This window comes from Anoplopoma fimbria, chromosome 1 (genome assembly GCF_027596085.1).
Source record: "Anoplopoma fimbria isolate UVic2021 breed Golden Eagle Sablefish chromosome 1, Afim_UVic_2022, whole genome shotgun sequence".
In the NCBI taxonomy this organism is placed as follows: domain Eukaryota; kingdom Metazoa; phylum Chordata; class Actinopteri; order Perciformes; family Anoplopomatidae; genus Anoplopoma; species Anoplopoma fimbria.
The window spans coordinates 23,758,642-23,774,377 of record NC_072449.1 but is presented as its reverse complement, the minus strand read 5'-3'; the positions used below and the strand labels follow the sequence as shown (position 1 = coordinate 23,774,377).

The window sequence follows — 15,736 nt, the reverse complement described above, 5'->3', positions numbered from 1 at the left end:
CTTTAGGTTTAATAGAATTACTAACTTTAGCTGGTGGCTTATTAGTATGTTAGAAACCAGTCACTCTTATTTAGCAACTTCATCAAAATGTATAATAATAAGAATTAGGCATATATAAACTACTTTATTAGAAAGTAAGAAAATTACCAGTTACTCACCAGCTAAAGATTTTTCATAACCTGGCAGCTTAATAATTGACAAATTTATGATCGATAAAGCAATATCGTATTATTTATTTTTATATTTTATCATTGCTTTTAATCTCTAGACGCTTTTCTAAAGGGAGACTTATCAGAGAGTGGAACCAAAATATTCCACATAAATATATTTTTTAGAGACATGAATTAAAGGAAAATTATATTAAAAGGACCAAGGTGTCAAAAGTTTGTCTGGAATTAATTTGTTTCACACTGACTTTGAAAAGTAACTCACTTATAAATACACTGAGAAGAGATTGAAAACACAAATTATGTGGAAGAAATATTAAGGCCAAGATAATAAACTAAACCAATGTCTACAATTTTGCCAAAAGCATCCATCTCCCACTATAAATTCACACATTCAAGTTGCCCATATGATTCCTTTTTAATATACTTATATATAAATACATACATTTGTTTAAGTCATTCTTGATTTTGGCTTCAACCTGTGATTCAGCACAAACAAGCAAGCTGGTGGAGGCACAGAGACGATGCAGGTAGAAGAAACAACCCATGAGATTGATACAAAGTCAGAAGTAATCTAGAGGACCAAAACAATCAAAACAAGGGAGAAAACAATATGACATTTGCAGGATGTTAACACCACCCCTTAATGTCCCAGTCACCTTCTGTTGGCAGCTGCTTCTGATGTAGCCATAAAAGTGGGAGGAAAGGCAGCCCTCATGCTCAACAAAACAACAACAACAAATCAAATTATAACTGTACCTATGATATCCATGAATAAATTACAGTCTGGGTTGCAGTGTTACAAGGAAAACAAGGTATTGCATGTCAGATTACATATGTTGCCAGTATTCAACATGAAAACAACACTTGATTTTGACGCAAACACTTTTAGACATCTTGAAAAAAAGACTATATACTCTTTGTAGAAAAGTACATAATTTGATCATAATAAAACTGTTACATTTGAGATTGTGAAGGGAAAATAATGAAAATAAACTAAATTACAGTCATTTATTTTAGTAATTAGCAATCTTGCAATGCTTTTTGAAATGCTTCAAGGTACAACACTGCATAGTACTCTCACAGGCAACACTCATTCTCATTTTTTCTTAATCTTAAATGTTGTTTAAATGCTTGGTTTTCAGACAATTCATGCTAGCCCAGTTACAAACTGTTTTTCCCCACAAGACAAGCTCTGAGTTAATATGTTATTTGTTTTATAAAGAGCCAACATTATAGAGGAGCACTTTCCTTGCAGGGTGACTTTTCAATAGCCAGTCAACTCCACTTAAGAAATATAAGGCCTTAAATCCACTGAAGCAAAGCAGCAGACTGTCATGCTGACCTCCACAGGTTATTCAGTCTAGAAGATTGAAGATGATTGTACTCAGTCCACATGATTATAATTAAAAAGATGAACAGCATCAGCGGATCAGTGACAAAGATGAAGACAATAATAAAAACTTTAAACACTTTGAAAAAAGAAAAAACAACGTAAAAAGACGTGACAGCTGCTGAATTCATCTCAGAAGCTACAGTGGCATTGAATGCAGCGGTAGAGCAAGAGTTTAAGGCAATACTGGTAAGCACCACACCACCATATCAAAGGGATATTTGGGGTTGGAGTTCCCGGAGTCAACGGTTTTTAGAACAGGAGGGCAGATGAGGACTTTCACTTGTCCTGCATTTTTTCCAGAATTGGCACAATCATGTCAAATTTAGGCCTCTTTGCTGGGTCCTCGTTCATGCATATCTTCATGAGCTTGCAAATGTGGGGCGAAATGCCAGGGGGGATGGTGGGCCTCAAACCTTCCAAGGCAACCTGAGGGCCAAAACAGACAGAGGTTTGGTATTGTAGAAAAGATATCCTTGAATACGATACAGCTCTGAGTCGTGTAACTCAGCTGGTAAATCTAATGAAGGAAAGATATTTTTTGCTAACCTTCATGCCAATTTCCATGTTTGAGAGGTCAGCATACGGCACTTCTCTTGTCACCAGCTCCCACAGCAGGATAGCAAAGCTCCACATGTCTGCTGACCGACGGTTGATCTCTTCTGGCTTCTTCTGCAGGGCTGGAAATCACACAAAAAAAACAATGAGTGAAGGTTATGTAGAGCAAACGCAGAAATTGCTTCCTTCAACAAAAAACACAAAAACAAAAACCAATCAAGCACAGCTTGAATTCGTACATGAATGTGATTCTTTACTTAAATACATGCACCACCACTGGATGAACAGCTGGAACTAGAGCTTTTTGCGCACATGTTTCAATGCTTATATGATCTGAACACAGAAAGCATTAAATTATGCAGTTATTATATGCGAGTGGTCAAATATCCATCCATTTATTAAAGACAATAAGCCACACACACATTTGTGCTTTATCTCTACGGTTAACACCATGCACAATTAATCATCCATTCTCTATCTGTGGTCATTTTAAAGTGTGTTTATATTTTGCATTTGCTGTGGTAAACTATGCAACACTTGGTTAGGCAGGAGATGATCAAAGAAGTGCTTGATAACCTTATCGGCCACAGTCAATTAAGTATGTGTGTAAATGTAAGGTTGATGCCCAATAAAAAAGGCACAGAATAACTGTCTCTAGCCGCAGAGCAGCGGCTTAGCAGCCATGATTCATTTAACTGTTTGTGATCTGCTAGTTCTGTAATAATTGCAGTATCAAACAGGCAATAAAAGTTGTTTTGAGAAAGAGTATGTCATTGCAAACATGAGATGTCGTTGAGCATGGAGCCATTAATGAGCACCCAAAATTTTAGGTGCAGCAGTATGTGAAGTTAGCCTTGGACTGACACAAAGATGCACACACATACTCATTCATGCACACATCCACTCACTCACACCACAAATCTCATTATAACTTGGCAGAGATAAATAATTACAGATGGCAGGTGAGAGAAATGAAAAATTCAGGTCAATGCTGTTTAAAAAGTACAAATCACAGTTGAAGAGAAGAAATGTTTTTTCTGTTTATCTCCTGAAATTTCATGTCAAAAATGTTTTTACTAGGGCCTTCTTTCACATTACAAATCAACACAATGAAGTAAAACTAGTATGTTTTGTAGTAAAACATTTATAGCTGGCATACACAAGTAGTTTAGAAATATTTATTCTGTGATGAAGATTATTTTTTTAAATTCCCATAATACACCCAAAACCATTGACTTTGAAAGAGAAATATCCTTATATTGCCCCGGCAATATCAGTGACTTGTAGACCTCAGTGTTTCTGTATCCAAATTAAATCTCAAGCTCCTTTTCCTGAAGCTATTTTTAACCATCTGTTCCAGTCAGTGATACAATAAAAAATGCATTTTTTTCTCCATAAATCCTGATGGACACCTACTAATGTGAAAATATACAATATATTCAGGATTAACGTTTTTTTACATGTATTACTGAAACGTGAAAGGCTAGATTTTATCCGTGTTGCTTTACTTATTAGACACTCATTGCTCCATCCATCTGTTATGTAACAGGGTTTAAATGTCACAAAAGACGTCCTGGCTGAATATAAGTCGTATGGAAATTCTTCACCTTAGCCAAATGTGTACATTTTTGCCTTATCAATAGCAACGCTCTCTGTGCTCTCAATTTCAGGGCTCACTACCCACTATACGTAGACTCAGTGGAGGTTGTTTCTATGGTAACAAGTCTCCTGTATCACATGCAGTCACTGCCATCATGCGCCATACACTGCTCTGTAAACGTAAAACCCTTCTCTTTGGATTGCTATTATTGTTTGTATCACTGCTGCAGATGTTCCCTGGTTATTTTGTTAATCAGTTTATGTTTCCAACTTGCTTGGATTTCACTGTATCTCCAGGGGAAATCAGCTGTAGATTACATTTAGTTCTGAGACAGTCTAGAGTTCCCTGCATCCATCATTCACGCTCGAGCTTTTGTGGCTTCAGCTGTCACTTTGGATCGGTGCTGTATGAGTGATGCCTACCCTCGGGGGCTACCCATGCAGGCGAGTACATCCTGCCAGGACACTGGAAGGAGAACTTGACATCTGCCATGCTGATCCTGGCTGTCATGTCTTCATCTATCTGTGGAAACAAGCAACACTGACTGAGATGTCACTTTTAAGTGCAACAGACAACACCTCCTTCTTCTGCAGATTTCTCTGAATGTTTTATAGTTTGTTTCATACAGTACCAGTCAAAAGTTTGGACACACCTTCTCATTCAACTACTTTGAAGAATCTAAAATATAAAACATATTCTGGTTTGTTGAGCATTTGTTTGTTTACCACATAATTCCATATGTGTTCCTTCATAGTTTGGATGTCTTCAATATTAATCTACAATGTAGAATTTTAAATAATAATAAAGAAAAACCATTGATTGAGAAGGTGTGTCCAAACTTTTGACTGGTACTGTATATTCAAAGCTATGCTGAAACCACGACTTCTTCTTACCATAACACTCTTGCTGTTGACATAGTGGCGAGGGATCATGGGTTCAAGTGTGTGTAAGAACGCCATTCCACAAGCAATGTCCAGCGCAAACTTCACCGCCTGCGTCTGGTCCACCACAAAGTCTGACATCAGGAAGAGAGACAAATCATAAACAGGTTTCAGCCACCCTTTCCTTCACCACATTACAGGATGACAGTGGAATTGCTACTGTACAAAACATGATGGCAACATAATGAAAAATGTGAAAGTGCAATAAATCACAAATCCCTGCCCTACAGACTTTTGTGACTGGAGTTGTAGTACTCACTGGTGCCTTCATGCAGCACGTTGTAGAGGGAGCCATAAGGCATCCAGTGTGTGATGATGATGGGGTGAGGGGCGGGAGGAGACTGACATGCTCCCAACATGGGTAGGACATTCGGGTGGGAGAATATCCTGGGATAGAGCCCAAGAGGGAGGGACAGGGGAGAGAGATAGACAGACAGACAGACAGACAAAATGAAAGACAGACAGACAGACAGACAGACAGACAGACAGACAGACAGACAGACAGACAGACAGACAAAAAGGGAAACCCACAGAGAATTTGACATAAACAGATGGCTTGTGTGAGATGCAATACCCCATAAAGGAAATAATAAATAAAGTTTGGTTCAAAACAATGCAAACAGACAAATGAGTAACCACGGAACATAGATACTGTAAAAAAGGATTAAATAATAACCTGAGTTTGGGATATTCCTCATTGAAGTCTCGGCTTTTCCTAGTGGTCCAGTCACGAACTTTAAGCACCTTAACAACAACCTCATTTCCTTGCCAGCGCCCTTGCCACAGCTACGGACAAGAATCAGATAAAAAAAAAAGTGAAATTAATGACATGTAACTCTGCATGACCATTGAGTAATAAATGGAAAGGATAGAAGAACAAGAGCAGTAGTACCTCTCCAGACTGGTTCTCATTTATTTTGGCCAGGAGAGAGAGCTGTTTGAAGTCAATGCCTGCATGTTTGTTCAATGTGCCATTGCCTGTAAACAGAAGATGGGGTTGAGACAAAAGCCCTGCTATTCATGTGAAACTTCAAACATTAAAATTGGTTGCCTGGCCAGCAAGGAACATCGTCCCTTGCATGCAGCACTGTGACCAAACCAAGTGATGGAACCTGGTCAGCTAATAAACTGGTTTATGTGTGTGTGGGACTCACGGGGTCGAGTTCTGGTGGTGCCTTTCCAGAACGTGTCCTTGAAGGGAATTTTAGCCAAGTTCTGTCCCATTTTCTCAGCTTTTTCTGTGTGGTGGAGGGATAGTTTGCAATGAGAATATTGAAAACAAAGACTATTGAAAACAAAGACATCCATTTAATCCTGTTGGAATGAGGGAAGAGGTGACAGTGAGTCAGGATACCTCTGAGGAGTTCACGCAGGTGAGGTTTGGCTTTGTCCAGAGGAGTTTCCCCATATTTGTTACAGATGCTCACCTGAGCCCCGTTAGTCACAAGGTCCTGAGTGAAAGGATAGATTTATGTCAGCACTACTTTAATGGTTCATTGTGATGGGACTTGCACTTAAAATCAGATAAGTCTCAGCTTCAGCACCACCAGGGGGAGCACTAACCTCAGCCACAAGGTCTTGGCCCCAGAAGCAGGCGTAATGCAGTGGTGTGTTCCCGTGTTCATTAGCTGCATTAGTGTCTGCTTTGCACTGGATCAGCTGAAAGAGAAGCAGAAACAAAGGATTATATAAAAAAACCAGGCTGGTCAGATCTTGTTTGGGCTGTACACAGGGATGAGTGTTAATGCTGCCAACAAAAATCATGGAAGTTTTTTCTTGCCCGTGAACACATACCAGAGGTATTGAGACATGCCTAACATTAAACTCAATAGCTGCCTGGCAGCAGCTCTAAATCAGACACTCTGGAGCAGAGGCCTCACATTATGGCATGTGATACATTTACAAAATAGCCTCATATTTTTGTAAAACTTTCATGAAACAAATACAATATAATGGCAATTCATTTATGGTTTTAATTCACAAACCAGATATGCTGTATTACAAACCCTATTAGAAAAATTCTGCAGCCACATGGAGTTTCAAACACAGCACTGCATGATGCATCTCCAATAGCAAACTAGTGGATAACAAAGCCTTTAAACAGGACATACAGTAGCTACACCCAATTTGTATGTTGCACAGGCGCCTTTGCAGACACAGACTGGTCTGTGAATGGATCCCTGCATTGCCGGCTGAATTGCAGCTGCAAATTTCTTTTTTTTTAAATGTTTATTTTTTTGGATGAATAAAATAAGCCACAAAATGTCCATCAGCCATAGATTCAGCCTGCAGCTGATGTATTTGTCCTATACGCCCTAAGATATATTTGAAAAATATACTTAATAACTTAATAAACATATCTCATAATCATAAATAGCTTGTTAACAAGTATAGTAGTAAGCAGGTTTTATTATCATACTTGCAGCAATTGAAACTTTCCCTCAACACTGACAAATGTTTTCCTCCTTTTAGTTAGAATTGCTTGTGATGAAACTGCAAGAACAGACAAGACCTTTGTATCTATGACTGCTCTTCAGATGACAACATTTAGGTTTCGTAATATCCTGTGTTCATGAATCAAATTTGAAGACATATATAGACATATATATATAACTTTTTACAGAGGAGGATGACCAAACGAATCAGGAAGTGACCTTTTCCAGCATCCCTTTGTTTATGCCCCGGTGTTTACATAAACCGTACCTTTCCAACGATGTCGCGATGTCCATGGCTGGAGGCCAGGTGCAGAGGCGTGTCGTCGCCGCGATTCATGACGTTAATGCGAGCCCCTCTCATGATGAGCATGTCCACCACGTTGGAGCGGCCCTCCCTGCATGCCCAGTGGAGAGGGCTGAAGCCGTGGTCATCTCTACGGGGGGAGAGGAGAATTCATATTCAGCACAGGCTTTGCCAAAACCTTCAGCAAAGCAAGGACAAAGCTACTTTTCCTGCCTGTCTTGCAGTTATTCTTTGTATCACTTGAGGGAGAGAAAAAAAAAATAAATACAGCAGCAACTTTAGCCCCTTGGTTATCCCCATTAGGTTTTTCCCTCCAAACAACTCTGCGGTATAATTGGCACATTGCCAAGTGTAACAAACTGGTACTGTATTTTGGAGTGTGTGTTTTGCTTTGACAATATCACTTTTCAAAAAGGGACAGTGTGCATTCCAGAGAGAAAAATGGGCTGTCAACATCAAAATTATCAATATAACAAGCTAATTGCATTGCACACACACCCTGAGTGCCTGTAAGAATTGCTCAGTTCAAAAGACAAAAAAAACTAAACATTCACATTGCAATATGTTAAACTGCCAATTAACAGACAGGCAATAAATCTTCCCTTCATTAGGTCTCTGTCCCCAATTAAACTTATATGGGTAGAATAAATAATAGAAAGTTTGGAATGGCTTTTCAGTACTTTGACACTTCTGTCATCTTCCTCAGAAGAAGGAAGTTGACGCAATTCAGACTCAGGCAACAGCTAATAGACCGTATGGTGCTCATCATTCCTCTTTGTCTCAGTGACACTGGCAGTGACACATGTTAGGACAGTGGCCTTGACAGAGTGTCTGATGGCGTGCCTCCTCAGAGAAAAAGAGATAAAGACTGAGAGATTAAGACCCAGTAAGAGCTGAGTGACAGAGAGTCAATCAGGAAAAGACTGGCGGAAAAAAACAAAACTGTATGCCGAGCATTTGCTGCAGTCCTTATAAGGCCCAGTGAGACTCCCTTCAGCTGTCATTCTTCATTTCTTTACCCTCTCCCCATGGCTGTTGTCACCTCCTCCTCTTTATCTCAAACCAAGTTTCCTCCCTCATCCGAGTCTCACAACTCCCCCATCCTCTCATCCAGATCCCTCCTCTCCCTCTCTCCTCCACTGAAACAGCTGGAGTGCACTGACCCCATATTCTACTTTTCACACACACTCCTTTTCCATCAAGGTCTTTATTGTTTGTGCCAAGACACAGCACAGTCCTCCAGATAATAAAGTTATGCACTTGCTCAGAAATTATGAGTAGGCAGACAGCATAATAATGTGATCCGAGAACTGAGGGAGTATTATGAATCTGCAGGAATCTGAACCCTCTGCCCCCCCGCCATCAATTCGCTGGCTTGTATTCACACATCCTGCAATGCTCTGCTCAAAACAACCCCACAGAGACCCTCAGTACCAAAACACACATCTATCTGTGCATCTGGGTGACCTGCAGCAGCCACACCAGATATGCTCTGCGGGCAATTTCCTCTCAGACTAAAAGGCCAAATCCTAAAAACTAATTAGACTAAGTTTATGAGAGAAAAACTCCCCGCAGACCCACTTCACTGATTTTTACAAGTTTTCTGTTTCAAGCTCGAGTCTGTTTAGGGAAGGAAGTAGGGTTGTGAAGTTTATTGCTCTATTATTTATAAGCAAGCATTAACAAAATTAGCATCCTGCTTATTTAACTATTTAGATTCACAATTTGCAAATAACTAGAGCTGAAACGATTAGTCGCTGCATTTATTAGTCAATCTACATAAAAGCTATCTGCTACTATTTTGATAGTTGACTTAAAGTTTAAATATAAAAATAAATAAAGTAATTCTCTGGTTTCCGCTCTTTCAGTGTGCCAATTTGATGTATTTCTTTGTTTAATATCATTTTTTTAACTTACTACCTTATATACTGAAACTAGTTTTGAAGATGTCATCTTGGAATTTGGGGAATTAATTTATTCACAATCAGACATTTGGATGTACGGTTAAAGAGAGAATCAAAAGAGAGGCAGACATAAAAATACATTTTAGTTAGAAAATATGGACCAAAAACACATCACTTTCTTTCTCTCATTGTTTCTTCCTGTGATTCTTGAGAAATCACGTAACCTTTTTTTTTCTAATATTACAATGTTTATCCCAAATGTCTAAAATAATGCATTATATTTTTTAAATATCATTCATCACCACTTGGTAATAGACTAATGATTATGTATTATCAACAAACGGGCTCCAATCCACATGTAACTGCTAGAAATGTACTTACACATCAAGTGAGGTTCAGGCCTCTGCTTTCTGTGTGTGTATTTCTATTCGGGGGCCTTTTTATAGGATAGATTTTCCCTTTAAGCTAGCTTCATCCCCATAACCCAAAGGCACTTGAGTGCCAGGGTTTTCTCCTGCTCAGCCCCTCCACACTGGTTGCAGGAATTTATTTCAGGCACTTCCACCTGCCAACAGTGCTCAGTTTGGCAGACGGAAAAGCCAGAGGAAGAGCCCTTGTGTGTCTGTGCCCCCACATCCCCACCAGGTCATAGAACGAGCCACAGGACCAAATTCACAGAAACATTTAACAAATGAAAGGAACGACAATGTCTCTACATTGGAGAGAATTACTTTTGTAGAATTTGTATTCTTTATTCTGTCACCTGAAAAGTCAAATAGATAGTTTCTGCTCTATAAAATACTGTTGAGCATACAGTGCGTGAGAAAAGCAGCATTTATGGCACTCTACGTTAACTACAACTACTAACACCCTTAGGAATATACAGTGTTCGAGACGTCCTGAGTTGATGCTAAGCCAATCAGAGTCCGTATCCTCCCTTTATCTTACTTGACTGCGTTTTGTCCACCTCAGCCTGCTGGTGTTGCATCTCTGCTCTCCTCTACCTTAGCCGAAGATCATTTCTGAGGTAAATCCTTTCAATCTGTAAAACTGTGTTACAACTTAGAGTAGACTGACTGTTTTCCAAAAACTCCAACAGAGTGATACTTCTTCTCCCTTGATGCAGATGGCATCAAGTCAGTTTCAACAGTCAATATCAGCAGACACCCAATATGAAAAGGCAGATCAGGGCCAAAAATAAACCTGATCAGGACATCCCTACACAATGCTTTAAGGGCCAATACATTAATCTCAGATTAAGAAAACAATTGTTAATGTTCTGATCACTTCAGTTGATAACTGAGCCTTTCTGCAATAGCTGCAGAATAGAGATGTCACACAAAATCCGTTATGCAAATGTACTGATCCTAAATGGGTTGAATGAGTATTGTTAAAGTTAATTGGGGAAGCATACCTGAAAATCTGTGTTGCCTCATTCACATAAACTGCTCACACTGATTCTTCTGAGACAGTTTCTACCTGCTGCAACAAGCCTCAAGACCACTGTCTGCTTGCAATGCAGAGCAACAGCAGCAACTGCTGCTCCCACCAAAATAGGTTATATATAAAATCAGTATTCACACTGTAAATCTAGCTCCTTCCCTAACAAGGAGCCGCAATCTTAACAACATGGTAAACAACTCCATTAAAATGTGTGCTGTCCTACTGTTCATATCAATCATGAGTGAAAGGGAAAGCGTTTTGCTCGAACTGTTATTCACACATGGACAGGACTTCTTTTTGATGCACATTTAGACAAGAGACTAAAATACAGATAACCATCAAAGCCACGCTTACACACTCAAAGGCCAAAGAAATCATAGGAGCATCAACCTCAGTCAACTGAGGCCAAACACAACATAAATGGGGCACTGGGGAATGGAGGTAGAGCACAGGGTCTCATAACCCTTTCAAGCCCAAGATTGTTTTGCAGAATTTGAACTATTGTCGGACTAACAGTCTAAAACCCAAAGATACTGTATTCAATTTATTATAAAGTAGGACATGGAAGAGCAGCAAGTCTGCACATTTACGAGGCTGGAACAGGCAATATAAACTATTAAGTTTAACAGTTGAATTTTCAGCCAATTTATTAATTTAGAGATGAAACGACTAGCCAATAAATCGATGAGTCGATCGTGAGAAAATTCACCAGCAGATAATACAAAATATTAAAAAAAATAAAACACAATTTCACAATTATTCAAGAACATAATAATCAGTTGCAGCCTAATCGATTAACTGACTTATTGTTTCAGCTCTACATATAACTTTAATTTAAAAATGACATGTTAATTTCAACACAGAGTTATGACCCGTACTAACATTATGCACCAACTAGAAAAGAAGCAGTCTAAAACATATTCAGAGTGGACCAGAGAGTAGACTGTAGACAAATTTGTTTTAAACTTTGTAATTAACTCTTGTAAACTTTGAGGAAATGTTGAAAGGAAATGATTGGAGCTATCTAATACCACTGGGAGACAAACAGGAAACATGAGTGGAGGAGGAGATGGTGATGTGCCCTGCTATGGCTTACTGTGCATTTCTCTGGTGAAAAATTCACTATACCCCCCCCCCCCCCCCCCATACATGCACACACAAAGATCCTCTGTCTCGTCACACATAACTCCAGTCCTGCCCCACTACAATAATCTCCTCCCCCTCTCTCCCGGTTTTGGTAGGTGGTAGACGGTTCCCTCGAGGCCTGGGTGTTATTCCTTGTAAGGAGATTCAGCATTCCACTACGACTCTCTGGGAGTTACATCAGTGTAAACACACGACCATCGAGGAACATGGCAAATATTACAGTGAGGATCTGTTAGGCTGAGATGTAGTGCGATAACTGAAATATAGGAGGGGAAGAACTACAAGTTCTGTAGGGAAATAAAAAAGGGAAGAATAACAGTTTTTCCCCCACAGGGAGAGATACATCAACCGGAAAAGGGATCTTGACATGCAATCAGCTAATGGACGAGCCACATGTTGGGAATGCATCATGCATCCACACTGGCTCGATGCAATCATACTGTCTTACAACAATGGGAAAACTTGGGTAAAGTTGAAATAGACAGAAATTCAGCGCAGAACAAATCTCTCTTTTTTTCTGCACAAATAATGAAGCTTAAAAAGGAAAAAACACCACAAAGCTGCAACATAAAAATAGTATTTGGCATCTTACGCATGCTGACTTACTTGCTTATTAATTTCTTGCATATTATTATAATTTAAAAACTATTCTTCAATATTAAAATATTAAAATAAAAAAGGTATGAATCCTTCTTTTATCTTAACAGCAAAAGGGCCTCAAACAAGAAGACACTGACCAAAAACAATTTACTATTTCTAACATAAAGGCATCTTTGTGCCTCAGAAGGCAACACAACAATCCCATCTTTTCACACACTGACGTATTATTAATCACATAATTACTAGGTCAGACAAAGTACTTTACTTCTTGCCGCTTTCAGTCACTTCTCTCCAACAAAATTTTTTTGGTAATCTTTGCGACAGTATTCAAAGAAAATGAAAATACTGCTTTCTAGGAAGCCACCGATTGTTGACACCATGTCCTGAAAAGTAATTTGTATGAAATGCTGTATAAAAAAAAAAGGAACCCAACTAGTTAGTAATGTGCTCAACCGACAAAAAGAGAGAAGCTCCAAAGTAAACAATCATAAAAAATAAATAGACTCAGTTTGCTCCGAAAATAAATACCAGTAGTCTAAATCTTGGACAGAGGAGTAAAAAAGGGAAGCTTCCCGGGTGGCCAACACTACTTGACCGGCAAGCTCGGCCAAGTTCTTCTTTACAAAGTCAGCGGAGGATACCGAAGCCGCTCAGATCTGTAGCTATCAAACAGATATTTTGTATAATAAACGTGCAATCCTACAGAAGCCTGCAGTATTATTTGCAGTTATTTCCAGTCCATTCTTTATTTTAATTTCCATAAGGCCTAAATTCAGTTGCAGCAACTGAATGCATGTCTAACTCTACAATCACAGCAGGTTTCCTGTCCAACATCACCCTTTTGAATTACTCCACTGGCATTCTTGACATAAACATGTGCCCACAAGGAAATGGGTTCAATCACAGGCCAAGATCTCTCTAAAGACTGGAGAGGCGGGCTCTCCGCCTGCCTAGGCAACTGGGTTTGAGAATGACACATTTAAACAAGCAATGAATCTACAGTGCACCTCCTAACTAATTGAGATTCTGATTAACATTATTTAGCATGACAAATTAATATTGTGGCAAGTATCATGCAGATTAAGCACAACTTGCAAAAGTAATCATTGGTTTAAAAATGAAGATAAATAATCTCAAAACACATGCCAGTGTCTGTTAGGGCCAGCATGTATAGATATGTTGTTTCAAATAAAAGAAAAGTTTGGCCCTGGTTATTGTGACATGATTGTTGAAGAATTGCAACATGAGGTGAAATTCTTTCACCTTTACCCTGGCAAGTAAAGGCAAAAGAAAAATTTGACTCACCCTTGATTGAGGTCATTCTCTGTATTGTCCAACCATAAGCGAACTGCCACTGCATTGCCTTCCCGGCACTGCGTGAAGATATCATCCATTTTGGCTTGTGAATTCTCCTTCTCTTAAGGTACACCCGTGGGAGCAGATGCAGAACTGTATTGGGACAGATGAGAGAGGTGACCCGAGGGGTTCAGCAGGGTCCTGGCCAGCATCAGTCCCTCATCTGGGGTAATGAGGGACACCTTCAGAGAAGCTGAACAGCACTCCAGCAAACCTTAAAAAGGCGAGACAAAATAGTGAAGTTGGTTTGTTAACACATTTTTCCATCTATTTGATCTCTATCCTAGACGATAAACCCTCACTGGTATGACCCTGTAGTGAAAACCTAAGAAGAAGTAAGACAAGCAACCAAGAAATCTAGTGTTGAGCAATCGTATCCGCCCAGAATACTGAGTGACTCACAACACTTGGTTGTGACTAGCACCCTGTACACAAGCATAGACAAATATCGTTGTCCAGTGTCATGCTTAATTCTGTACTATTGTGTACTGTATTAATGTTTGAATATTTGATTAATCAGTTAGGCAAGTTGATTCATCGACAGAAAGTGTATCTGCAACTATTTTGATAATGGATCAGTTGTTGAAGACATTAATAAATAAAAATAAGGCAAACATTACCTTATTACAGCTTCTCAGTTTTGATGATTTAATGCTTTTTCTCTCTCTAATGTCATGCTTAGCTGAAATTAATTTAGGAGTTCGGGGCCATTTTGGGGACAAAACAAGCTATTTGAAGATGTCCGATTGAACCGTCTTAATTTCTAATAGGAAACATGTCATTCAAAAAATTATAATAACAATAAAAAAAAGTAAATTTCCCACAGTCTGGACTATGATGGAAGTATGTGTTGTCTACATGAAATACATAATTGAAAGACATCACTGAAGATATTGTATATATTATTGATATTGTTATCAAAATTTTTGACTTTTATTCAAAAACACTATGAATTAAGAAATACATATAAAACTGTTGATTAAGCCAATCACTCAAACTTAAACTACATCTATGGTAGATGACTCCTACTACTAACGTTGTATTGAAGGGCAATTTAACATGGCTTCAATCCACTGATGTTGGCTTTGTGTTTTAGTGGGATTTGTTCATGTAGTTAACATAAACACAGCTACAGTCTTGTGTCACAGTAGTGAGTCTCACTGTTATCAGCCCACTCACAGCAGAGCTATAGTTCACGTAGAAGAATAGCTCGTTCACGTAGAAGAATAGCTCGTTCACGTAGAAGAATAGCTCGTTCACGTTAGCTGCTTATCCCTCCAGCTCCTGTCATTCCCACCGTGTACTTCTAGTACAGTGGATCAAACTACAGGTTAGCTCCACGCATTAGCACGCATCCTCTGGTTGACAAAACGAGACCTGGCTAACAAGCTAACCGACTATCATGAAGCCCTGTCCTCTTATTTCACGCTGGCTTCACTTCATGCACAGTAAACAGCATCATTTGGTGGCTCAAAAAGCCCAACCCGATGTTAAATGTGTCGATACACTTACCGTGGATAAACGCCTGTCGCAGAGTGATTGGGTGGGTTAGTAGTGATTAGCAGCGTGATGTTGTCTCCGGTAGATTGAATGCTGTGGGACGTCCACACCCTCAGCGCCGCCGTACGGACGTGGGTTTCGTTCAGAGGAGGAAGACGGCGCCCCGCCCCCTACAGGCCGCAGGGAGCACTGCATGGAGCCACACTATCCACAGCCTCGGGTCATAGTTATGTTAGAAGAAGAATCTGCAGAGTAACTAGAGGTATAACATAATGAGGTGGAGTTAAATGCACAATATGTCCCTTCTGAATTGTATAAAATAGCATAAAATGGATTTACTCAAGTAAAGTAAGGTAAAGTAAATCAATACTTTGTGTGCATGTTCAAAC

At 39.4% G+C, this 15,736-nt stretch overlaps 1 protein-coding gene across 1 annotated transcript; it reads right to left on the bottom strand.

The window, feature by feature from the left end:
- Positions 1 to 548: 548 nt before the first annotated feature.
- On the bottom strand, positions 549 to 15,467 carry LOC129089284 (integrin-linked protein kinase). Its single transcript, XM_054596695.1, has 13 exons — positions 15,360 to 15,467; positions 13,797 to 14,061; positions 7,363 to 7,528; positions 6,223 to 6,318; positions 6,014 to 6,110; positions 5,814 to 5,897; positions 5,552 to 5,637; positions 5,336 to 5,445; positions 4,919 to 5,046; positions 4,612 to 4,733; positions 4,141 to 4,240; positions 2,110 to 2,240; positions 549 to 1,989 (listed from the first exon to the last, which is right to left on the bottom strand). The coding sequence occupies exons 2-13, from the start codon at positions 13,883 to 13,885 to the stop codon at positions 1,840 to 1,842; spliced, it is 1,359 nt and encodes a 452-aa protein (XP_054452670.1). The 5' UTR covers positions 13,886 to 14,061; positions 15,360 to 15,467; the 3' UTR covers positions 549 to 1,839.
- Between the last annotated feature and the right edge of the window lie 269 nt (positions 15,468 to 15,736).

Bases quoted from the DNA above. Each gene is read 5' to 3' on its own strand.
- LOC129089284 (XM_054596695.1), bottom strand. From the start codon at position 13,885: ATGGATGATATCTTCACGCAGTGCCGGGAAGGCAATGCAGTGGCAGTT. The intron at 4,734-4,918 runs GTGAGTACTACA...TCCTGATGTCAG, and splicing joins CGTGCTGCATGAAGGCACCA to ACTTTGTGGTGGACCAGACG. The intron at 1,990-2,109 runs GTTAGCAAAAAA...TTTGGCCCTCAG, and splicing joins ACATGGAAATTGGCATGAAG to GTTGCCTTGGAAGGTTTGAG.